Source organism: Plectropomus leopardus, chromosome 15 (genome assembly GCF_026936395.1).
Source record: "Plectropomus leopardus strain MGB_pleo_1.0 chromosome 15, ASM2693639v1, whole genome shotgun sequence".
NCBI lineage: Eukaryota > Metazoa > Chordata > Actinopteri > Perciformes > Serranidae > Plectropomus > Plectropomus leopardus.
Window position 1 is genome coordinate 8,509,642 of NC_142190.1, and position 26,530 is coordinate 8,536,171.

The 26,530-nt window shown below is 37.2% G+C and overlaps 1 protein-coding gene across 1 annotated transcript in view; it reads right to left on the bottom strand.

The window, feature by feature from the left end:
* Positions 1-5,459: 5,459 nt before the first annotated feature.
* rabep1 (rabaptin, RAB GTPase binding effector protein 1) overlaps positions 5,460-26,530 on the bottom strand; it is a 32,640-nt gene continuing 11,569 nt past the window's right edge. Inside the window, exons 7-18 of the mRNA XM_042499216.2 lie at positions 25,741-25,919; positions 24,801-24,911; positions 23,515-23,976; positions 21,799-21,903; positions 21,502-21,618; positions 16,991-17,089; positions 14,391-14,531; positions 11,499-11,688; positions 9,317-9,372; positions 8,135-8,233; positions 7,623-7,739; positions 5,460-6,527 (exon numbers count right to left, since the gene is read on the bottom strand). Of these exons, the coding sequence (XP_042355150.1) occupies positions 6,426-6,527; positions 7,623-7,739; positions 8,135-8,233; positions 9,317-9,372; positions 11,499-11,688; positions 14,391-14,531; positions 16,991-17,089; positions 21,502-21,618; positions 21,799-21,903; positions 23,515-23,976; positions 24,801-24,911; positions 25,741-25,919 (1,778 nt within the window). The 3' untranslated portion in view covers positions 5,460-6,425. The remainder of the gene's footprint in view (positions 6,528-7,622; positions 7,740-8,134; positions 8,234-9,316; positions 9,373-11,498; positions 11,689-14,390; positions 14,532-16,990; positions 17,090-21,501; positions 21,619-21,798; positions 21,904-23,514; positions 23,977-24,800; positions 24,912-25,740; positions 25,920-26,530) is intronic.

A 26,530-nucleotide genomic window follows, 5' to 3' on the forward strand; every position in this document is an offset into this window, starting at 1 on the left:
AGGTCAAACTGTGCACTCCTCAGTAAGCATTAAAAACTCATTATTACTGGTAAAGTGGTAAAAACGAAATCTGTAGGCCTAACTGGCATTTGTTGGTTGGGTTTTTTTAATTTTGTGATATATTGAAAACAAGACTTTTAAAAATCAGTTTATTGTCAGTGCTTATGATGTAAGCACTGACTGTATGTTACAACTTAACATATATTTTGAGGTCGTGAAATTTCATTTTACACGTGTGTATAATCCCTATAAAGACTACAAAAAGCAGATTTTCATAGAGAGATTATCATAAACAATCATTATATTTCTTTTATTGAGCCAGGACAGTGAAAATAAGGTCTGGCATCAAAAATAAAATTTGGCATTGAAAAAGGAAACACTGACTCTCAAAAATGTCACTGAAAAATAAAACTTTTAAAATGTTTTTATTTATTTTTTTGCATTCTGATATGTGACACATTTTTTTTAAGTGTCTGTTTTGTTGTTATAATGTTTTAAACAATGTTGTTTTTTAAATTTTATTTCAGCTTTCTGTCACTGTTTTGGTGTGGAGGGGTATGGACAACATAATTTACATTTAGTATACAATTCAAAATGCAAAAATAAATAAATAAAATAACACTATTTTTAATGCCCGTGTTCTATTTTAGTGCCGATATTTCCTTGACCATGGTAAATTTTATTTTTCATATTTTGAAACTTACTGTCACTGTTCTAGCTTCATAATATTTACAGTGCTTTATTTTGCTATATTTATACCAGGAGTGAAGGGAAAAAAGTCAATACGGCATTATATCAATTTTTGTGTCAATAATACATTGTCACTAAGTATTGATTTTTTTCATTATATAAATAATTCATATCACAAATACAAATTAAACTTTTGGTAGTCTACTATAATAAAAGTAAATAAAGTTGAATATATCTGTCTTTTTAATTTAGACAATCATTGCAGTCTTTAAGTTTTAATCAATTTTCTTTTATAAATCCAATTTTTTTGCAATAAAATAAGTGTGATACTAATATGTAAAACTTTACCTCATTAGATAAATCAGATGTTGACAATTTTTTTCCCTTATGGAAATAATTTACAGTTATAAAAGGTGATATATTTTTGATATATGTTATCACAATACTCAGCATATCACAAAACATTTAAAATCACAATAACACTGTATCGTGACTAAAGTATCATGATCATAAAGTTGAACTCTAATTTTTTACTAAAAATAAAAAGTAGTGTGTGGTACACAGTGTGAGCTTTCAGACCTTCAGACTTCAAACGTCACTTTAACACTGAACATAAGTTTTTGGGATTCAACATACATTTTTCAAATAATCCATCAATGTTAGATCAGAAATTATTGAATAAAAAAAAACCTCTTAACATGATGAATTAGTGAATGTCTGATGTTGATGCAAGAATCTTCATATTAATGCCACACAGGCCACAAGTAAAATTTGTTACTGTAATAAACAGACATTAAATTAGAGGGACTTTAAATGTCACAAATAAAATTAAGAGCACACCAAGCCGTAATGAAATAAGGCCTTCAGAGAAAGAAAAAAAATCCAGATCTCACACTGTAAAATTTCTACTTTTACCAGTTCTCAGCCCACAATCATACAAACCAAAAAGAAATACAGTTTTCTGTCAGTGCAACTTCAGCCTGGCTCTCCCACACATCCACATCATCTCATAACACATTGCATGAATCTATCATAAATATCAACTCGAGATATCTACAGTATAGACATATGCAACAAAAGGAAATGTAATACATGCAAAATAAACAGTGATCAACATGTCCTTAAACCATACCAAGATGTTTATAGTTTTGTTTGAATCACAATGCAAAGAGAATCTCTCCCTCCGTCCTGTCAATATTTGTTTTTAAACATTTTCTATAAAACCATATTTGCAGCTTTACGATTAAACGTGAGTGCAGAACATTAAATCACAATCTTTACCTGGAAATGTGTACATAAAATATTAAAACCTTTGCCTGATGTTCTCAAAATCATAATTTTCTCTGTCAGCGCATTAAAACTTAAAGAATTTAGCAACTGCTAAACATTTTTTTGAGTAATTTTCCACAGTGCCAGTAGTCTGTATTTTTCATGTTGTCCATTAATACTTAAAATCAGCCTGAACGTCACACGTGTGGGCGTCCAGCAGCTGATAACGTGCCGCCTCTTTGAGGTTGTGTAATAACTTCTGGTGGCCTAAATTGGTCAAACATGTTATAAAAGCTGACACTCCACATGAACCACCATCATGGCACTCTATTATGTTTCTATTAATATTCTTGGATTTATTTATTTCAATAGAAAACAAAGGTTTGGAGGGGGCAGGCAGCTCTGTCGTACACCTCAAAACACCAGGATTTCATGTGTAGTGGTTCAGCGGATACAACCTGTGTAATCCTGCCACCGCCGGCCTCGCTGTGGTTAAAATCCTTCTTTTAACCCTTTGAACCTGAGCAAATAGGCTTGATTTATTTAAAAAAAAAAAAAAAAAACACGGGACGAAGGCAATGAGCAGTGAAAGAAATTACACAAAAATTAGCAAAAAATAATAATAATTTAAAAAAAACAATAAAAATTGTTGAATAAAAATTTGTTTAAAATGAAAAAAAGACAAAAAAAAAGAAAATCAAATCAAAAAGGCGAACAAGAGCTGGAAAATATTATGATGATATAATATTAGAATCATCCTGTAACATAACTTTAAATATGTAATTATGATAGAGATTTTTTTACCTTGACATTTTTTCCAAAAAATTCAACCTAGCTTTAAAAAAAAAAATCCTAAATCTACTAATTCTTGCAGTTTGTGAAACATTTCTTACCAAGTTACTCATTGCATTTTTTCTTATGATTTTAAAAACAATCACACCAATTTGCTTCGGGTTAAAGAGGTTTAAATACTTGTGCAAGGCATCTGAAAGAAGCACCAAAACACAAAGTGATGTTGCCCCAGTTTTCAAAGCGTCATTCAAACTGGATTAAATATGGATTATCAAAAAGCACAATTTTCAGAAGGGTTTCTAAAACCCAAAACTAATCATCAGCAAAAATGTTGGCATTGTACGTGTCCATGGTAAGTTACATTTGCATGTTATAATGTCGCAGATACATTGAAACCTTAAAATTTCAACAATGCTAACATGTTGTTCACTTTAGGTACAAAAACAGTAAAATATCTAGGTTTGGGGGCAATATCCTGGCAGGAAATGCAGCAATGTTTCAGTGAAAAACAACCGCTTTTTGTGTATCAATGTAGCGACGTCTCGTTGAAACAAACCGCTTTTCCTGGCATTATCTCCGCCAACAGGTCAACAATTCAATGACTCACCAAAACATAACCAGTTTTGTTCGTGGGTGTCGAGCAGAGGTCTACAGTTCTGCAATCCCACTTAAATTTGTAGCCTTTGTGACCCCCAGTCCACAGTCCCTTACTGGCCTAGCTGATGCAAAAAAACGTGCAAATGTAACATATCTGTGATTTGCAGAAATGCACAACACCAACATTTTCTTCTGGCAACTGGGCTGCTAAAATCCACTCTCAATTTACGTTAGACAGTTTTGCAACTTTCTTCAACAACACGACAATCACACCCTCTTAAAACAGCCAGGTGTGTGGGGGCGTGTAAGAAAACACGGGGTTTCTTCTGTCAAAAGCTTCCTGTTTTCCTTTTTAGCACTTCTACCTCGAACCCAGTGAAACACCACAGATGAACTATCCAAAAATGTCCCCGTTTGTAAGATTTTTTGTGTCAAGAAAAGAAAGATTGAGGAGTTCTTTCGATTGTAGCCAATCAGAAGACGCTTTTAGACGAGGTTGGATGACAAGTCATCCAAAGCACACTGAGGCTCGTTGTGCGACCACATCAGAGATCAAAAGCGTTTATGTTTGCTCTGAGCGGCCAGCGTAGAGAGGCTAAAAAGGGGATAACAGACATTTTCAGACAGTCTCTTCTGGAAAGCATTCATAGTGTTTCATTCACATGCTCACATTAAACGTGACAGAAACAGCTTTGCAACTATCCAACAAGTAGCTCTGATGAGGCATACCGGCAGCTTCAGTCGTGCAGCAGTCAATGAACTCTCGTACAATAGTTTTTAGTGACGTTCAGAAGCAAAGTTTCAAAGCCTGCAGGATGTTTCACTTTGTTGTTCCTGTTTTTACAAAAAAAAATCCACCACACATCCAACAGATCATTATTGGTTTACTTTCTAATGCACCGATTTAAATAAAATTCATTAGTGGCATCACAGAGGTCACAGCTACCCATTGGTTGGCATATTACCCTCTGAATTTTCCCAGCAGACAGGAAGTGGCAGGGTGGCTTGTCAGCTAAGAGGTTAATTGTCTCGAAGTGCCTTTAAGCAACGATCAGCCTCTTACTGCTGTGACAGAACAGAAACACCTCACGTCAACTGTAATTTAAGACCTTAAGAATTTCATTAAAGGGGACCTAATATGCTTTTCTGTATTTTTTGTCATATATATGTATATAATTTATATATAGTGTTACAGTGAATGATGATCATACTAATGTGGACAAAGTTTCATTTAAACTTTTTTTTTTCTGATTTACCTTCGTTTAAACACATAATATCATAGTTTCACATGTATGAAGACATAAGAGCACAGTGAATGCATGTGTTTTTTTTGAGTGATGTCCAACGTGTTAATGTTTTGGACTAATTGTCAGCTATTGCATGTTTTTGTTTTTAACATGCACTTTAGCATCGGCCACACTTGTCATGTTTTGTCGATGTATGCTGTAGTGTGCTTTTGTTGTTTCCATATGTAATGTAACCAGGACATCCTTGTAAAAGAGAACTTGCTCTCAAAAGCCTTCCCCGTTTAAACAAAGGTTAAATCCAATGAAATGCCCCCAAAATGACCATTTTAAACATGCTGCCTAAGAGAATTATTTGAACAGCACATGGTTATTATAGGATCCTTGGTTTTGGGTTGGGTTGCTAATCTGGTGTGTATGGGTCTGGTTGTGCAGGTGGCAGCGTGGCGCGGTACGGCGGGTTGCGGTTCTGGTTTGATGTAGCTGCATCAAAATCAGAATCAGCTTTATTGGCCAAGTATGCTTGTCTAAAAGGGAAACATGTAGACTTGGTTGCCGATGTTGTTAATTTCCCCCCGACTTTGGATCATATCCCAGCTGGGACATGTCTGGTTACGCTTAAAAAAAAAAAATCTCTAATTGGTGATTTTTCACAGTAATAAAACTGTTTTTCTCTGTTACTATCATGTCCTTCCTGCAATGCCTGCAGAGAGGCCGAGATACAAAGACCCAGAAACGCTGATTAATCAGAGCAGACCGGGCTTTTTAAGCAGGGGGTCTTAAAGAGACGGGCGATAAAACGGAGCGTCTCAGACAGAGGGTGAATACAGGCGTTTCAGCGCAGACAGTTTGAGGAAAATAAAAGCATGTACATTAAAGCATGTAAACATGTTCTCGTAGAACACCAAAAAAGGAGCATGATAGGTCCCCTTTAAGAAAGTCAAAGAAGAAATTCATAAAAAGGAACCAATTGTGAATTAAAATCCATTTACACTTCCTCGCCTAACCATTTTCCTTTACTCTGACGTGAACTGCTAGTGTTTCTATGGTTTCCTCGATAAACAAGAAACAAGTGTGGAAAAATAAAACTTTGAAACATGACTGAATGTTTCTTCACTGTATTTCTGCAGCTTTAAAAAAGAAAAAGACTTTCCGTCAGACATTAAGAACAAAACAAGATACAGTAGATGATGGTTAAGAAATGGAGGGTATTGCTCAAATGGTGTTCCTTTTTTTATCTCAGTTAAGTTATGTGCAAGTTTTTTTCCGTCCTTCATCGTGTCTTTGTCACAAGGTGAACTAGGTGGAAAATATCACAGAAAAATAGCCAGAGAAGGCGGGGAAACTAAAACACGGGGGGGAAAAATGAGCGAGTGGAACAGGGAAGCGATTATCAACCGCTTTGAGAACAGAGGGAGAAAAAGTTATGCATCCAATTGTTTTCTATATTTACCTGGAAAGAGAAGTCGCAGATGAAAAGTGCTTTAGAAGACGACAAACCTTTTTTGGTTGAGCTAATACAGACAGTCATATATCTACAGTAGAAACAAGACACAGACAGACCCACAGGAAGATGGACTCCCTCCGTCCACAGTCACACATTTAGTTATTTACATTTTTTTAGTAGTGTTCTTCTTCATTATTCTATCCACGGTGTGATCCAAGACTCTTGATGTACACAAAAGGCTCCTCATGCCACGTCTGTCCTCCAAACTCTTCCTCTGTGGTGGTTATGGGGGAGGAGGAGGAAGGGTCGGATCAATAATGTTATTGGGGCCAGTGATAAGAGAAAGAAGGGGGAATGAAACTGAAGGCAGTTTTCTATCAGTGGTATCATGTCTCTGGAAGCTGGTTGATGTCAGTCAAGTTGGTGTCATTGAGGATGACTTTGATTCGATCCAAGGAGTCCGCCTGTCGTATTCGCTCCAGCTGTACCTGCAGGACACGGACCAACATCCACTGACTTTTTTTAACACAAAAACAATCAAAATACTGTTTTTGTCTCAACTACTTTCACAGTTTCAGTTTGATTTACTCGCTAAAATCTCTGTAAACATAAACATGCGCTAACAGCCATTGTCACCATTAGTTCCTTGGACACAAAAACATTAAAGTTCACGTTGAAAAATATGAACTTCACCTTTTAAAGAGTAAAATCCTTTTTGTTTGTCCAAAAACCAAAATGCCCAAAAATCTGTCACCAAAGCCACCAGATCTAAATAAACTATAATTTCACTATCATTAAAGACACTTCATTCAGTCAACAGAAACAAACCGTCTTGGTTCGTCTTTCCACTATTACAACAATCAGCACCTCTGATTTGGTTGAAATAAACTCTTAATTTACCCAGTTAGATAAACAAATATCTGGATGAGAGCAAGAGCGAGGTCAGATATCAGATAAGCAGCGTGTTGAGCCAGCATATTATGAATTATAATATATTATATATAGTATAAAGGCTTTTGAGGCAATTACATTAAAAACATGTGAAATAAGGTAATATTAAATGTTTTTTAAACATTTGTATACGTTCATTTGTGTCCATTCAAAGATAATGTAACAAAGGCTGAATAACTTAAAAACATTTTAGTTATATTATTAAAATAAAAAGATTTCTATATATCCCTGGCACAAAATGGGTAATAAATTTTGGTCTATGGTCTCAAATTTTGGAAAATTTCTTTGATATATATTAATTGATGAATTAATTAGTTGATAAATACTTTATTGTATTTATTAACTTTTTTCAATATTCCAATTCCAATAGCTGATTATTCCTAAGACTTAAAGGTTCATTGCTCTTTGAAATGGTCTTAAAATGACAATAATACTGATTATTGCAATTGTTTCTCAGAAAGCGTCCAACAAAAGTGAAAATGTGCAGCACATTAATGTATTTTTAATAATTTTTGGTAAACAGTGGATGCTTTGGGGCACAGAGGAGGAAGATATAAAAAAATAGAAAATATCTGCCTTTAAACAAAAAAAAAAACTACTTGATTCTGTCCCAAAAATAGACGACTCCTTACCTGAAGGGTCTGAGAAAGTTTGACAAAGTCCTTCTGAACCTGCTCACTGACGTCCAGCTCCGTTTGCAGCCGCTGAGCTTTGTCTTTCTCATCAAACACTTGACTCTCTAGTGCAGTCTGCAGAAAATACACACAGTTAAATTAAAAACACTAAATGGTGCCAATAAAATGCCAGAAAAAACATAACAAATATGAAGAGAGATAAATAAAACATATTTACTGAATAATTTAAAGTTAAAATATTACTTCATAATCATCCTTTGTTAATACAGAAATATTATGCAATCTACTTGTTGCAACAGATAATAAAGATATTACTGATATATGAGCTGCTTGCTGGATTAGATGTTTATATTCTTGTAATCCTGACAGGAAAGGTGTTCTGTCCTAAGATACACAACAGTAGATGTGCTGTTTAGAAAGGATCTGTGACACTCTGATATTATAGGTCACATTTTGGGCGGAGTTTGAGGTCGGAGGTCGACAGGTAAATATGTGTAAATGAGTCTGACCTTTGCAGTGGTGAGCTCTCTGAGCTGATGCTCCAGGGTGTTCCTCAGGGCCTGGAGGTTCTCCAGTGTCTCAGTCTTCTCTGTTAGACTGCTCTGCAACTACATTCACAACAGATATACAGTTAATATAATAATAACAACACACTGGACTGCAGATAATACATTCAAACAAGACTCTGCAACTGAAAAGTGAGAGAGATTACAGTGTCGTTGCAACTGATGGACTGTAAGTCCTGCAAAATGTCTTAGCTGAATGACTCAGTGTTTATTATTCCCCTTTCCCACGTGGGTTTTTCAAATACAGGTAAACACGCTAAATATAGGCGATCGACTGCATTCCCACTGCCAGTGAACACCCCTGGAGCACACAAGTCTGCCTTTCTGTCAGCTTTTGTGTGTGTGTGTGTGTGTGTGTGTGTGTGTGTGTGTGTGTGTGTGTGTGTGTGTGTGTGTGCGCTTTGTTTTGTTGGTGTGTCCGTGTGATGTCACAGACAAGCAGGAGAACAGATTAACAGTAGACAGCAGCAGGAACAAAGATCTCTGAAAACTTTTCAGTGGTTTCTTTTGTTTATATGTATGTTGCTTATTCAGTCTCTCTTTTAAACTCTGCGCAGATGTATTGGATCTGTGTTTTAGTGCTGCTTAGGAGGAGATGGATGGTAATTAGTGACGGCGCATCATTGCATCTTGCCGGTTAAGGAGCTGAAATTAGCGCATTCAGCCAGGTGTTGTGTTCCCATCAATGCCGATCAGAGCCAGAGACTTGAGGCAATATAGCTTCAAGACTACAGTAAGTCATGGAAGGATATTTTCACAAATTTAATTTTTATAAAAAGCAACATGAATTGAAGCTCCAGGTCTCAATGAAAATGGGAGAAGTTAGAGACCAAGGATGACGAGACTATGAGTCAACTTCATTCCCGTGCTGCCGGGTTTGTGACCCCTTTTCCTCTTCTGGGTGTTCCACGAATTTATTACTGATTACAGACCATGGTGTTTTATTCATATAAAATTATTGTTTAACGCAGCTTTAAAAAAACAGATCTGAGAAAAATCTTCAATGCAACATGACAGTCTTTTCATAAGACAAAAGTAGCAGCATATGCATCTGACAAAGTTCACTAAGTGCCTCTTTTCCCCTCACTGACGTGTAATACTGCAGGATATCATAGCGTAAAGTACCTGCTCCTTCTCCGCCTTTATTCGCTCCAGCTCCGTCTTCAGACTGGAGAAAGATGCTGTTGGAGGGACACATCATTAGAGGATCATCCTGTACTCATCGAAGTCTGAAAAGCTCAAAGATATTCTCTCAGGGATCATGACAGGGTCTCTTGAAAATTACTTGGCAATTCATGAATAATGCATCAAAAGCTGCACCTTTAGTGAAAGCAAAGAGCTGAAAGTTATCGTGTGTGTTTGGCTCATGTGAAACAGAAACAGTAAGAGATCTACTCAATAAAACCTGAAGGCTAACAGACCGAGCCTAAAAATTGTTGAGCTAAAAATGAACACAAACAAACATAAAACACTCTGACATTTAATGGCTAAATTGATTTTTTTGGGGAGCTCAGCTCAAAGGTCACTTAAAAAGACAAGGTGTCAAAGTCATCTCTGTGTTTCTAGCTGATCTGTCAGATGTAAAAATGTTCACATTTGAAATGAATATAAACCTTTTAGTGATCCAAACATGGTAAATTTTTAGTTGTTTGTTAAATAAATACTAAATTACAAATAACAGGAAAAAGCAGTCTTGGATGGTTTTCAATATACACTTTCTGTGCTCAAAGTTCCCAAAAGTTCTATTTTACTACTGAAAGGGACTATTTACAAATGCTACTATTTATTTCGGATTAAACTAAAGCTGAAACAATTGTTAACTGATCAAAAATTAAGTTTTGCTACGCAATACATGTTACATAAAATATTGCAAGTATTCTCTGGAACCTGCTTTTATAATTTCTAATTATCCATATTTTATATATTTTATTTAAATAAGATCTTTTAGTTTTGGATGGTTGGTTGTACAAAACAAGACCTCCAAGGCTTCAGTGTAAGACGTTTTTAACACGACATGGAATGCAATTTAACGCTTGTTTCACAGGCATACCAAATTAAGTATTAAAGTATGATAAAAAGTCAAAAGAGACACGGAAATAGGCCCTAAAATTATCTATTTGGACTTGAAATACCACATATATATATATATATAAATAAGGTAGTGCACATAAAAGGTTTGCACGTAATTCTCAGCTTTACATGCACTGGTGAACGTAACTTGGCACAGAATATATGTTGTGCTCGGCTGCCAACTCTCATGCATTAACCAAAATATTTAACACTTCTGCTCTCATGCCGGAGGCCCATTTTCTCACACAGTGAAAAGCAAATTTCATTGCTGCACGAAAAGAGGACACTGAAGCCTTTTATGTACTTGCAAAGTTAAAAAAACAACAAAAAAAAACAACTGTGCAGGAATAAAACATTTGATTCATGTATATTTTAAAAGTTACATGCACCAGAGCATGTACCAAAAAAAAAGTATTTTGAGCACCATCTATTTATTAATCTTTAATTAATTTATTAAAGACAGACGAAAATACTTAAGATTTTCTTGATTTAAATGTAAGACTTTTAATACCTCCAGTGCCGTTTTTCAGAAAATTGAATTCAAAGCTTTAGTTTTTTTTTTTTTAGACTTTTCAAGACCTGTACTTTGGACGTCACATTAATGTTACACCAGACAGAACCAATAACCAAAAAAGAGACGATTTAGACGCTGAATCTTGCGTCACACACTGTTTTAAAGGTGACCACTGAAAGTTAGAGCAGTCTTTTCAGCAGCCAACAACACATTTGTAAAGGTTTAGCCTGTGAATGCACACGTTTCATGACAACAGTGTTAAATCATCAACAGGATTCACAAACATCCTTCATGAAACTACAGTGAAACACGTTACGAACACTCTGTGGGGTCAGACAACATTCAGTGAAGTCAATAATCTATTAATACACACTTTAGCCGTTCCAAGACAGATCAACATGTGAGGGAAAAGCGGCGTGTTGATGACTCACTACAGTTATTTATCAGTCTCACAGCTATGCCATTAACACACAGACACACACGCACACGCACACGCACACATACAAGCAGTTAAGGTGAGCTCTTTCAACGAGTGTCATACCTTCCAGGATGTCTGAATGATAGTGATCAATGGAGAAGAAACAAAAGCAGAAACAGAAGTGAATGTGAAAAATGTCTAGAAAATAAGACAGATATGTATGCTGGAAACATCCCCACAGAAGTTTAAGAGTGTTGAAAGTTCAAAGGTTAATCAGTGATCGGACTGGACGGTTTAAGTCTCACCTATCTCCTCCTTACAGCCCTCGATCTCCAGCTGCAGCGTCTCCTCCAGGTTCTCCTTCAGGCACTGCTCCGCCTGGTTCTGCTCCTTTAGGAACAAAATCTCAGCTTTCAGTTTCTCCTCCATGTGATCAGCGGACGTCCGTAACGCCACCAGGTCCTCACGTAACCGCACCACCAGGCCATGTAGCTCCTGAGAGAGAATGAAATTAGATTGCACAGTTTGGTAAAAGAATATTTCACCCCCCAAATAACCATTTGCATGTCATTATTCACTCCCTCTAACTTAAATTAGGGAAGAAAACTTTTTTTCTCACATGCCTCCACTGTGAACAAAAAATCCAAAAAGGCAAGCTTCCTTATGGACTGAAGTAAAAGAAGTCTGCATTTAACAACACCAAAATTATATCAAAACATCCATTTTCAAACTTTCAAACACAACTGGAGCAGTACAATCCAAGTCTGATTTATCCAGTTTTTCCCAAACAGACAGCTCTTTACAACAAGAAACTGGAAAAAATGTTAAACTTATCTATCCTCTCTTTTAAGCCACACTCTGACAAAAAGTTATTTTACCACAATGAACAAAGGAGCTGCTGGTCTACCACTGCCTCAGTCAGAGGTGAATCTGAAATAACACCTTAAAAAAATACAGTCACACAATAACACACACACACACACAAAAAAACGGACGGACGCAGTGGTAGACCAGCAGCTGTTTTAGTCAATGAAGTCTGGTTTTGAAGAGAGCAAAACAGATATTTTTGAAGGTTTTTTATAGAAAGCTGTGGATGGCAACAACAGAAGTGTTCTTTTTTTCGTCACCCCGCTGTTGAGGTGGCTGGCACACTGATCCAAAACTAAAAGGTGAAGCTGGAAACACGGCAGTCTATTGGCTAATGAAGAGAGAACTGTCACACTTGCTCCACAAGAATATAATGCACAAACCCACTATTTTAAAATTTCCTATCAAATGAAACACACTTTAACACTCCAGTCTGTTCCTTTTTTCTCTGAAAATGTTGGCGCAACCCCGTTCCATGAATGAGGTGAAACGTTCAATGAGATCAATGAGGTGCAGATGTTCCTATGCATTATTTCCGTGAAGAGGAAATAAAGCAAAAGCGAGATGAAGCAATGAGTAACAGCCCTGCCTACATTTCTGAGTACCGTCTGCAGCAAAAAATGCAAAATAGATATAGAGTCTGGGTGGAGGTCTGGTCGGGTCACTTACTGGTTCACGTGGAAACACTGATTTAGATAAGTTTCACTTTTCTTTCAGTTCAGCTGGAAAGGGCTGTCTGTTTGGGAAGTACTGAGCATACAGCTGGATAAATGAGATTTGGATTAAACTGCACGAGCTGTGTGTGAGTTTGTACTACATTTTTTTAATATAGCTTTGTTGTTGTTAAACATGGTCCCCTTTTACTCCAATTTACCATGACTCTTCGTAACCGTCGAGGCATGCGAGAAATAAAAACATTTCTTCATGAATCAATGCAACAAGGGGTGAGTAATTGATAAACAAATTGTCATTTGGGGGGTGTTTTCTTTAAGATTAAAGGAAATTAATATGGAAGGATTTTGCAGACGGGGATGGGACTTTCTTCTTTTTACATTGGGCAATGTCCACATTCGGTTCTTACACTTTACTGATTACCATTTATTACTGTGAATGCTGACGGCATTCTGGCATCACAAATAACACATTTCACCGTGAATGCATGAATGAATGTAACCTATACACGACGGGCAGTTTAGCTATATATATTACTTAACCTCTTAATCTGTTACTATTTGTGAGTTATATTGCAGCCATCACATAAATGGTGCAACCCAAATTAGGAAATTACTAGTTTGAATTTAAATAGTAGTAGCAAATAGTAGTAGAAATAAGTAAGTGCTTTACACATAAAAGCAGTAGGGGATATAATAAAATTGTTACAACACAATCCAGACCTCATTCAAATTCTAGTTGTTAAAAAAAAGAATAATGAGAAGCTACACTGCCTTGTATTAACATGATTTCTGGTATCTTCATGCAGCAAATACAGATTTAAATGTTATGTGAGCAGCTTGTTTTAACCACCAACAAGGTGAAAATGTCATGGGATCATCAGTGTTACTCCACCTCCACTAAAGTAGAGCCCACTCTGCCAGATATACCTCCAGAGCGTAATTCAGCAAGAGGCAAAGAGTAAAGGTGTGGGAGGATGATGCGTGTGTTTGAGAGCACACAGCTGTGAGAAAAGATAGTATTCTCATCTCGTCAGAAAGCTGAACATGAGCAGTGGTGGAAGAGGTATTCAGACCCTTTACTTTAAAGGGATTCTTTGCCGATTTTCAACCAGCTTTGCATCAAGACAATGTGAGTAGTATGTGTAGATGAACTACGGAAAATATCCCTCCAGCTAACCAGTGACTCGATACTGATTTAGGGGCGAATTACTCCTTTAACACTTTGAGACATGAGAAAATTGGCTTGATGTCTTAAAAAATACGTAAGAGGCAATTAGCAACGCCAGAAGATAAGACCCAAAAACTAGCAAAAAAAAAATCACAAAAAAAAGTACAAGAAAATTACTTTAAAATAAGGGGAAAAACAAGTAAAGTAAAAGAAAAAAATAAAATAATAATTGTAAAAAATAATTTTAAATATATAATTTTGATAAGTATAACTATAGATTTGTGGACACTTTCCCTTGCTTTTTTATAAATAATTTTCTAAATCTACTAATTTCTTGCAATTTGCAATTCCCTAAAAGAAAGCAAACCAATTTTGCTCATATTTCTAAGATTTAAATACTTGTGACAGTGTCTGAGCACAGTACATAAAAGTGATGTCAATCCAGGTTTCAAAGAGTTAAGGATCTGCGGGAACCCCGCTTTACGTACTTGCACAGTATTGGGCATCTGGAAGTCCTCTTGTTGCTGCAGTTCTACGTGCAGTCTGTGTTTCCCCTGCAGGCTCTCGTTGTCTCTCTGGAGTCGGCTTAGTTCATCTGCAACCTGCTCCCTCGACTTCACCAGCACCGCCTGAAAATAACAAAAAACATAAATCATGCCATCTCATCGTGTCAGCTCGTTTCCGTTTGTGTTTTAAAAAAACTCCTGCCATGTGGAACCAGCAGCACTTCAACACATGGTGAAGAGTGAGTAACCAGCCCTCTGACTCTGCCTGCAGAGCCATCATTCTGCTCAGTGTTACATTATGACTGAATTCATGACAGTATTAAGGCCCATATTTCTGCAGATCAAAGCCACATGCAGAAACAGGAATGTCTCATTTTTCTGGCAGAAGTTTGTCTGCAAAGACTTTGAAGGCACATCGATGCATGTGCTGTGATACAGCTCGCAGCAGCACATTCATTAATGAAAAATGTTCCGTCTCACTCACTTCCTCCTGTTTTCGCCAACAACGAACTTCTACCAAAAATGTGTGCACTTACTTTACAATGTAAATGGCATGTTTTTGCATTGATGTGCCGTGTATAAATCTGTATGTTTCTGATGTGGTTAATGAGTAGCATTTGGACATATTTAACATCATTTTTGAGGTGAAATATCCTGTAGCCGGGAGCAAATATTTGTGGTAGGGAGGAACGGAAACATTACAAAAACAGTTCAGTTTTACCTCCAAAAAAGTGCCTTTTTTGTTCATAACCTGTGTTTAAACTTGAAATAGAACACCCAATGTGAACTGAGACAGAAAATCAATCAATAATAACCCCCGAAAATTGACGCATGTTACTGTCCTAAAATGTGAAAAATTAAATATATTTTTAAAAAATTAAAAATATGTAACTTTTTCACATTTAATTTCTAAAAATATTTAGGTTAATATTGTATATTTAGTTGAGCTGTACATTTACATCATCTAAAAATATTTAAAATGATGCTCAAACTCAGAAAAATCGGTGTTATTGTCGTTGTCGCCTGTTAGTGGCATCATATCTTCTGCCTCAGACTTGTGGTTGTCTGCCAGACGCTGTCATAAATTGACTTTTTATCCACAGCCACATTTTCATGCTACACTTTTGAATATTAGCAATGTTTAACCATATATATATATATATATATATATATATATATATATATATATATATATATATATATATATATATATATATATACACGGGATGAGGAGTTTTAGTCATCGGATGACTGTACCTTTAGTTATCAGATTGGGAGAAAGACTGATTTTTAACTTGAAACAGCTTTATTCAGTGTTTTTACCATTTTAAATCACCCGGTCTGTTTGTTTTGGAGATAAAGAGACAGCCACAGATAATTTGGCTTCGGCTAAAAACCTCCTGAGCATCTCGATCTTAAATTATCAAAGAGAAAAGGAAAAAAAGGTGCCACCCCCTTTATTTACCGGTTTAACTGTGTCTGTCTGTTGTGGAGAGGAAGAGACCTCGCTGGATAAACTGGCTCCAAGTAAAAACCTCCTGAACAATAAACACTGAAAGAATCCTAACTGGAAGAAACTGACTGCAATTACGGCACTACTCTGTATTTTGTTATTGTTTTGACTGACAGAACCTTAGCAGAAAAAAATACATGTTGTAAATAATCTACGAATATCTTATCTGTAATTGTGTCTCTTATCTATATTCTTTCCTATTCTCAAACAACTGCAGTAATGTTCAGTGTATAAATCTGTTTAAATTTGTTGTGGTAGATGAGCGTCTTTTGGATAAATTCAATGTCATTCTTCATCTGCACTTGTTTTAAAATACTTGTGGTAGGAAGGAAAAGTGATAACAATTCCAATTTACTTTTAAAAAAGTGACTTTTTTAGGTTTAAACTAGATTTGAAACACTAGATTAGGGGACTGAGACAGACATTAACTACTTTGATAACTGACAAATACATGTTATTCTATAATGTGAAAATTTTCTGATTTTATATTTAAATTAAATGTCTTTGGGTCTGGGACTGTTGGTTAACCAAAACAAGACATCCAAAGATTTCATCTTGGGCTCGTAAAACATTACATTTGACACTTTACAGTTACTATAATTAGCAATGCACATGGCAATTTTTTCAGTGACGTACAGCACATAAATCAGTACATTTTTAAGCAATATGGAGAAACTGGCAAGATTGCATTTCACAGAAATTGTACCTTATATGATAACACCTGATGAATAAAACTGATTGATTAATGTAACATGTTTTTATTTTGTTAAAAAATACTGTGACCAAGAGCTCCATCATGACAGCAAATATTTGTGGTTGGGAGGAAACAGTGACGTTGTTACCACAGAGGCAAAGAAAACTAAATCCAAAACGCTAACAGGCCGCAGTTTGGCTGCATGTCCGATTACAGTGCTGGAGCCTGTTGTCAAAACAAAAAACTGATATGCTTATTTGGAGGGCTAAAGTCTTGCCAGCATTAGCAGCCTCTGACATTAGGGAGGAACTCGAGTTACACACATTTAAACACAGCTGGCAAGAACAAGCAACACAAGAAGAATATGCTGCTCACCATCTGTTCCTGTGTGTTCCTCTTTGCTTCACTGAAGGCCTGCTGCAGTGTGCTGAGCAGCGTTTCTGATTCCTGGACTCTCTGCATGAGGGCGGACACCTACAACACACAGAAAAACATTGCTGAGAAAAGGCACTCTTGCTCAATATTGGACCCGTTTCCAAAACTGTTATTCTTATGAGTCACTTAGACACAAAAACATGGGGAAATAAGGTCCAGGTTGAAAAATATCCTTTGTGATTTAATGATGATTTGTTTGAGAGGAACAGGCAATAAAAAAACAAGACAAGTTAATTATAACTTGTAGTAATTTTGTTGCATTAAACTAACAGCTAAAGTAGCTATCAAAGGTCAGCACTGAAGCTTAGGAACTACTCTACACCAGTAATCAGCAGATGCAGAGACAGCTGACCGTCCTGGCTTCAAACGCCCTCAGACGCCACACTGGACCACAGTGTTTTGTGCCAGTTGCAGCCCACAGCTGTGGCATCTGTCTACAATAAACCTGGTGGTTTTGTGAACTAACAAAAGGTGTTTTCACTCTTATATAAAGCCTGTGGTCGACGTGACAGGGCTTCTAAAAGAAAAAGAAAATTAATTTGTTTTCACAGCGCAGTGCAATGAGGCTCAGGTGCACTTCAAGATCCTCGTAAATTCGGCGATACAGCTATCAAATGATAAAATAATTATTACTTTCTTTTGTAACACTTAAACTGCCACTGTTTAGTATTCATAAGCAGTATAGAAACATTTAATAAATGAGTTTTAGCACACTGTGGGGATATTTAAAATGTTGATTAATGAAGAATTTGAAGCTTCATTCATAACACTGACTCTCGAATTATACATCAACATTTGAATGCAGCAAAGCTTTTCCTTTTCTATTTTTTTGACTGTCTATCCATTCTGTTTAATCTCTGTATCTCTGCACAGCTGCAGATTAAGATCAGGCTACACATATATTTTTTGTATTAGTAGTATTTGATTCTAGCGGTGGCTGCATAGGATTGTTTCTGACTGTGATAAAAAACATTTTTAATACGTCCAGAGCGTTAAGTCAAAAAGTCGAAATTTATTGAAAAAAGATCAATGTAATAATTTCCAGAATTCAAAGCATGTTTTTATTTAACTTTTTTTTTTGCTTCAATCCATATTTTGTCACTGTTTAAAATATTTTCACTGCAGTCAAAAACCTGTTTCTTTGTCCTCGTTGCACACAAACGGGGGGCATGCACCTGTATTGACAGAGTAGTCTTGCAGCAATCTGCTTCATAAATTTTATTTATTCATTTAAGCAGGTTCATTTGATTAAAAAAAGAAAAGACTTAAATCACTTTATGTACACTAAGGAGTTTGTTCAAGGATTTTTTTAGAGTCATGAAGTCATAAAGCATGACAAAAGGCATTCAAAGCTTCATTCAAAAACCTCAGTAGAAGCTTTAAATGTAAATGTAAAAAATCAACATTCAGTACAGCCTTAAATTTTACATTGTTACAAATGTGTGTTGCTATTTTGTTATCATTTGTTTTCACAGCAGCCTCCGCTTATGAGAGCCTGCAGGAGGAGTTAAAGTTTTTGACAAACACATCTGTTTATAACTTTACAGCAGTGCTTTGCAATCTGTTTGTTGATGTTATTATTTTGCTTATAGATGCAAAAAAAGGTTTTTAGAAAACATCTTCCTGGGCAAATTCTGTTTGATGATTAAAAAGGTGTAGAGTAAAAAATGCATTCAAGCGTGCAGAGTACTGCAGATCTTTGGTGCATCCCTGGTGCACGAGAACAGCGTGGGATAAGGCTAAATCCATTATCACACACTATCAGTGGGTGTGTTGTGTCAGCGGTTTGTTAGTGGACTATTAACAGTGAAGACCAATCACATCAGCTCCTCTCATCCCAAAAAAACAGCTCTGTGATAACCTGACAGCTTTGTGGTGTCTAAAATGCAGTAATATTGTCTTATTCTCTTATTGTACAAGAATAACTACGAGCACAAATCTGCAGGGCCAATGATATCTCTTAACACTTAATCAACGAAATCTTTTTTTGACTTTCTGCAATTAAGTGACTAAACATATATTTACTACAGATTAATAGTAATTCTTACAGTGTTGTACTGCTACATACACCTCAAGGTAACCGTGTTGACATCAGCAAATAATAAATATTACATGTAAAATATCAAATAGTTATTTGTGGTCACAGCAGCATGAAATTGAAGCAACACAGCTATATGACTCTGCTCCACCACGTCCTGCTCATTATTGCACCCACAGGTCTACTGAATAAAAAATGTGATGCTTTGGGCTTCACTCGTTGAGTCGGTGAGGAGGAGTCATGAGTCATGAGCCGGCTGTTGCTCTGGTAACCTGCTGTTGAGTGAGGAGAGAGGACTGATGGGAAGGGATAGTACGCTACTATATACTTCTACTCCACTACAACTCAGAGGTAAATATTGCACTTTTTACTCCACTACATTTGTATGACTGCACTAGTTACTTTCAGATTACAGTTTTTCCTCCCCTTCCTGTCCAGTGAAAAACATGTTTGTGACTAACTTAAGGTTGCTGTGTTCCTTTATGTGTTTCAAAAATTTCTGCCAGCTGTGTGTGCGGTGCAGGACAAGAGGAACCAGTCACTGAAAATACTCTGAGCAGCATGAACAGGAAAGAATAACATACGAATAATGAAGTCTAAAAAGTTGCTTATGAGGAGTTGGACAAACAGTGAGTATCTGACTGCCTGAGAATGGGTTGCAACGGCTGCGATAGTTGTCAGGTACTGCGTGCTGCGCTGTGCACGAGACGTGAGCCTTTATGCAGCGCAGGCACATTAATATATGTAAATTATGAAGTTTATACTTCATCCTACTCCTTTTTGCACATGTAAATTGAGGTAGTTGTGGAGGGCATCAATTCTTTTTTTCCTTTTTGTTATTCGTATGTTTTTAACTGATGTTTTTTTGTTTTTTTTACATGTGCAATTAAGACATCGAAAGATTATTTTTTGGCATTGGCAAAAAATTTGGCATTTATTAGATAGGACAGGAGATTCCTAGCGTTAAAGGGAGAGAGAGGGGATGACATGCAGCAAAGGGCCGTGAGCTGGAATTGGTCTCATGGCCGCTGCAGCAAGGACACTGCCCTCATACATGGGGCACCTGCTTTATCCACTGAGCCACCCGGTGCCCCAAATCAATCAAAATTTGATCATTAAGGAATTAGCTATATGTGTGTCTGACCAGCTCGTCAACAGTCAGAAACAATCAGACTGAAAATTTTCCTATGCCGGCAAGCAAAATGCATCATTATTACAAACTGTGTTCTTATGGTGCATTTAGATGCAATAACTGTTCAAACATGTACAAGAGAATGAACAGCAGAGTAAAATGTGTGAATTTAAAGAGTCCTATGAAGATACATTACAGCTGGTCAGAGGAGGCCCATAGTGGCCCAAAATTGCATTGTACTCTTCAAATCACCAGTTACACACCCTCCTATGGCGCCTCAGCTCCCACTGTGGAAAGTCTTTGAAAAAACAAACCAGTGCAGATGAGGAGAAATCCTCTCTGTGAAATTGCTGGTGCAAAGCTGCACTCTCTGCAATACACCTACACAGATACAGTGGTGCCTATTTTCTCAACAAATTCACTACTTTTAAAACACTATCACTCCAAACTGCTGAACTCAGTGGGTGTTTTCTCCTTTCCACAGTCACTGCACTTCATGTAGGCAGAGATCCTACATACAATTACTCAGATATAATAGACAAATGACTAATTAACAGCCTAGCAGGTTTCACTAAATTACTACCAACTAGCTAGCTGTGAGGGAGCGTAACAACATATACACGTGAGTATTTCTTGGATTACATATAAAAATATGACGTTTTGAAACTAATAGAGGAAGAGAAATAAAAGGAAGACACAGCAAGAAATTAGTAATTATAGTTTTGCCTGCTGGTTTGGCCCAATTAGATTCAGTGTGTCTTAAACTTTCATTATCACAGATGTCTACTGACAAATAAAGTCCATAAATCAGCTAAAACATAATAAAAAAAGACATTATTATATTTGCAGAAACTGCCTGAGAATCATCATGTTTTTGAGTTTTTCTTCAGTATCAAATGAATCCAGTAAAAGTAAAATGTCTAAATGTGAACAAATATGGGTTTAAACATTTTGTAGCCAATACCCTAACTCACTGAATCCATGGTAAGAACATTATACTTTCTGTTGGCATCCCCAAAAGCATTTTGGGGACTTAAGACAGTCCTGCTGCCTTTATATAACAAAGAAAATCAACTCAAATAATAAGCCAAAGGTCTAATGTCGCTCTAGCCATTATTCTGTGCTCCCAGATTTAATATGAAAATGACTGAGTTATAAATTCCTTCAAAAAGAAAAGAAAAAGAGAACAGGTTTCAAGTCTTTTCTTCCACATTGACAGTTGCACATTAAGCATTAAACCAGATATCTGAAGGGAATAACATGAAGTTATTGTGTCCAAACCTTAGCCGCGGTTTCCTCATTCCCAGCTTTGACCGAATCTTCCAAACTCTGTTTCTCCGTCATCGTCCTCTCCAGCTGATCGTTGGCTTGACGTAGCATCACCTGCAGTTTCTTCACCTGGAAGACAGTGTAACGGAAAATCGCTCTAATTAATAAACACTATCAACCAAAACGTGGAAAGGTGAAGCTTTGTGGACCGAGGCAGTACCATGCTTCTACAAAACATCTGTGGCTTGATGTCAACAATCAATTTTGTAGTAAAAAAAAAGGAAATAAAGTGACGGCAAAGGCACAAACCTGATCTCGTGTCTCGGCCTCTTGACCTTGGATGGCCTGCAGCTGCTTCTCGTAGTTGGAACACATATCACAACGTCGGCCGAGCTTCCTGCCGGCATTTTTCACCTGGTGACAGACCAACATCACAGCATGAACCACTCAATAATAATATAATAATAATAATAATAATATGATAATGTCAAGAGTATTAGGGAACAATTTGGGCTTATAATATCTCTTGAGGGAACCCTTTTAAAACTTGTTCACCTAAAGTAGTTTTATGTCATTTTCATGCTCAAACTGAAAACTGTGCTTTGTGTGTCTTTGTGCACTGGTGCGGTCATAAACAAAAGAATTTATTGGACACTAAAACAAAGACGTCTTCTCCAAACCTCGTGATCTCACTCACACATCAATCATAGTTGGACTTTAAAGGTGCAGTCTGTAATTCTAGAGAAAGAAAGTCGATTGCTGAGTCTCATTCCCAGGTTTTCAAATACTGACGCTTCAGGCTGGTAGTCAGACAGAAACACCAACCCAGAGTGTCTGTATTTGACCTACAAATTACACTCTGCACCTTTAAATTACTCTTATCATCATATTTTTTTTCCTGCAACAAAAAGTATTTTAAACTGTATGCCCTTTTGCACTGTTGAACTTTAGGAAGCCTTGTGCAACATCTTAACTAAAGGACTACAAATAAATAGCCTACTGGCTAACTGTGGCGTTTTTATACCTTGTGTATTTATCAGTTTGCACTTTCCCTTCTTAACTAAACTAAAATTAACTAAACTAAACTTCTCCCAGATACTTGTCAAGATAGAACAGCAGTTTACAGTTCAGCTGGGTGGCAAAATATTTTTAATGCCACATAAACAAAGCAGAGGGCAAAATCTGTAAATGTGAACCGTAGAGATAGTTGAACAGGTGTCCTAATTAACCATTAAGTGTGGATCTAAATATTTTTAATATTAAAACATGTATAACATGCTAAGGGCTGGTGTGTTTGCATGAGACAGCTCACATCAGTTTCTTTTTTTTTTTAAATTAAATAAATAAATGTTAATTTTGGCAAAAACCTGACCCGATTCAAGCCCGAGGAATAGTGAGGAATTACAGACCAGCATGTCCTGAACCTGGCAGGCAGGTTGGGCCCAATCAGGTTCAGGCAGAGAATCAAAGCTCTCCTCTCCAACCCCACATTGGAGCAGTGGAGGTGATTTCAGAGAGGCATTCAGGAGGAGGAGCATCGCATGCAGAGGGTCGATTTAACTTTATTATCTGGTTCCTTAACTCCCAAAATAAAACACAGGAATGGCTGCATGTGATGGATTTTCTTTCCCTGCCACTGCACACAGTAATAACCTCAGACCAGCCCTTTTAAAGACAGGGAGATGCTCCCATAAAATCACTCAGACATAAAACTATTTAGAAGATATGCTGAAAAACAAAGGATCAAATGCTTCTGTAGAGTGTTTTTTTTTTCATTTTGTTATTCTACTTAATTAGACTACAACAAATGCCACTAATCACCTGCAGCTGTGATGTTAAAACCAAACTTTATGTTGAGAAATCTGAGAAAAATTATGTATTCCCTTAAAGTAATAACCTTAAAATCACAATCTACAGTGCCATAGACGGTTAATGTCTTGTTATATCCAACAGTTTAGACAATATTTAACCACAGTAATGTATTCAAACTATCAAAACGTGTCTCAAAAAGCCTCGGTGTCACACCTCTTGCTGCAGCAGGTTCCACTCGCTGTCACTCACGAGTCTGTAGCCTGCAGGCGGCAGGTAGGCGGTGTCAGGAGCGTGGGAGATGCTGGACAGCAGCGACGCCGTCTCCTCCTGCTCCGGCGTCATGGCCTTGATGGCCTTCTCCTGGTCTTTTGTCAGCAGGAAATGGCTCGCCGTCAGCTTGATGGAGCTGATGGATGAAGTTTCGCCAAAACTACTGTCCGTCACCCCGCAGTCGGCCCCCACCAAGGGTCCAAAGTCCGACTCATCCAAGTGGCTGGCTGACTTGGCTTTGTGGTTGTGGCCGCCAAGGCCCTGCTGGACGGACAGCGAGGAGCCGAGGCTGTCTGTCGACTGAACTCTCCGCAGGTTGTCCTTGTAGGGGTCCGCGGGGCTACCTGCCACCACGTCAGTGTCTAAGGAGTGCATGGAGCCGTGGCCGCTGTGGTTGGCATGAGGCTGAAAGAGAAGCAGCAAAAAAGTGTTCTGAGAAATTTTTGAAAGAGGCGTTGCTATAATTTCACAGAAAAAACGCAGACGAGAGACGACGTCATTCCTGTTTGGGGTCACAAAATCTGGAAATATTCAAGGTCGAGACTTTCTATGGGAATTAAACAAAAAGAATAAATTGGAAATATAGGGGTTACTAGCTCTGGGACTATTTACCATGTCATATATAAATAAATAAAAAAACTTTTACCACATAATTGTAAACTAGAAAAGAAATCAAAAAAAATTCAGGTGTTTAGTTAGTAAACTTTAAATTGATTTGATCGTGTTGGAAAATTACAGAAATATTGGTCTGAAATGGCGTCCTTTTTACAATAATGTGTGTATGACGTGTGTTTGAGAGGTCTTGGTAATCCTTGATGTTACAGGAACACAAATCAATGATGTCTGAAGCATTTTTTAAAATATATTATATAATATATATTGTATAAAAATATATTTGTCACTCTGAGGGGAGCGAGAATTGACAGATTAGAAATTTTCTTTGGCTTTGAAGACAAACTAGAAAAGGACTTTAAATTTTAGAGTTGAAAGTCACATGAATATATAATTCAAATCCTGAAGGGTTTGTAACGTCCACACCGAGCCATTTTCACCAGTTAGAGCAGCATCATTTCATGGCTGCTGGAAACAATACAGGAGGACAAAAGTGAAGGTGCCATGTTGCCGTTTGAAGCTCACATTACTCCACAGGGAATATAATATGACGTAAAACGATAATAGCTCTGCTCTGTTCTCTCTGAGGGACGTATCGCATTACATGATGCTCATACCTCCTCGACGCTCAGCCCGAGGAATAAATCCTCCAGAGGCTCGGTGTTGTCTCCCACATCCTCCTCGTGCAGCTCCTTCACTTGGCTCAGCCTCTCCTTCTCATCCTCCTCCTGCAGAGACAAAAAGGTTTTCATCACAATCGATACATTTATTAAATTTATTCCTCTTCAACACATGATAATAGTTCTGTTTTGTATGTTCACTATTGATGATAAAGTCTGCAGTGGTGTTGAACTGCATTATTTTCCATCTTGTGAATTATCCTTTACATATAAGTTTGTGTCTACCACAACTTATTATACAAAAATTAAACATAATGGTAAATGCACATACAGTACAATAACAAACTCTGTTTTGCACATTTCACCTGCTTTATATCAAACAGAGAAACTCTTCATTTCTGCTGCAGCAAGGACATAGCCTCTGTACATGTGGCGCCCGCTCTACCCGGTGAGCTAATTGTAAATGTTTGTTTTCTATTCGTAACTTGTATATTTAATTTACAACATTATACACCATAACACTAAAGGCTAAATTCTTTGTCTCTGATTTTGACGATATCAAGATTTTCTGCCTCAGCATCCATTTCTGCACATCCATACATCCACCGTCCATCCATCCATCCATCCATCATCCATTCATCCATCCATCTATCATCCATCCATCATTCATTCATCCATCCATCCATTCATCCATCCATCCATCTCACCTCTGGGTGACCTTTCCTTCCTTCTAATCACACAGCAGCTGAACTCATTAATTTTATTATTGCAAAGAAGATTGCACATCTCAGTTAAAAAAAAAAAATATCCATCAAAACACCGTCTCAATCTGCTGGCTGAACACTAAATTTTTTTTTGTTTACATAAACACTTTAAAAGTCTGGAGTTTTAGTATAAACAATGAGACAACAGCAGTTCTGTGTTTGTGTGTGTCTACCTGGTCTTTCTTCTTCATCTCCTCCACCTGGCGGAGCTGTTCTGAAGACAGCACGCTCTCTATCCTCTGCATGTCCCTCATAAGGAGGCGCTGAGACTCCAGGAACTGGTCGTTGGCCCTCTGCCATGTGTGTTTCAGCTGGTTGTGCTGCTGTCGCTCCAACTCCAACTTGTGACAGACTGAGACACCGAACAACAGCAAGAGAGAGCGAAAGAGGTGAAAGAGAGAGGAAACAGACTGAGGTTGTTAATTATACTTGTAGGCAGTGTTGGAAGATGTACTCAGACCTTTTACTTAAGCGAAAGTACCAATACTATTGTGTAAAAAAAGCACAGCAGTGTGTCAGAAAAATGCACAAAAAGTATCAAAAGTAAAAGTACTACTTAATACTAATGCATGAGCACATTTTACATTTGTAGCTGTTGTTGCTTTTAACTACTGTATATACAGTTTAGTCTGGTGGTTTCCAAGCTCGGGGTCAAAGCCCCTTCAAGGAGTCACAAGATAAATTTGAAGATAAAAATGATTCATATGGCTTGAAACAGGAAAGATAAAATTCTGATACACAAATTTGTTTTCAGTTTTTGGGCTTTTCTCCTATCTATGTGTTTCTATCTATTCTATCTATGAAAATATGCAACAATTTACAGATCTAGGCCTCTAACTAGCAGTGAGATAGCAGACTGCAACCAACTAACATTTCTCCCGTTAGTCAGTGTGTACGAGAACTACAGTGACGAACGTGAAAAAGCAAAAATGCAGATGGCCCAAATGGCGCTGATTTGCGGTC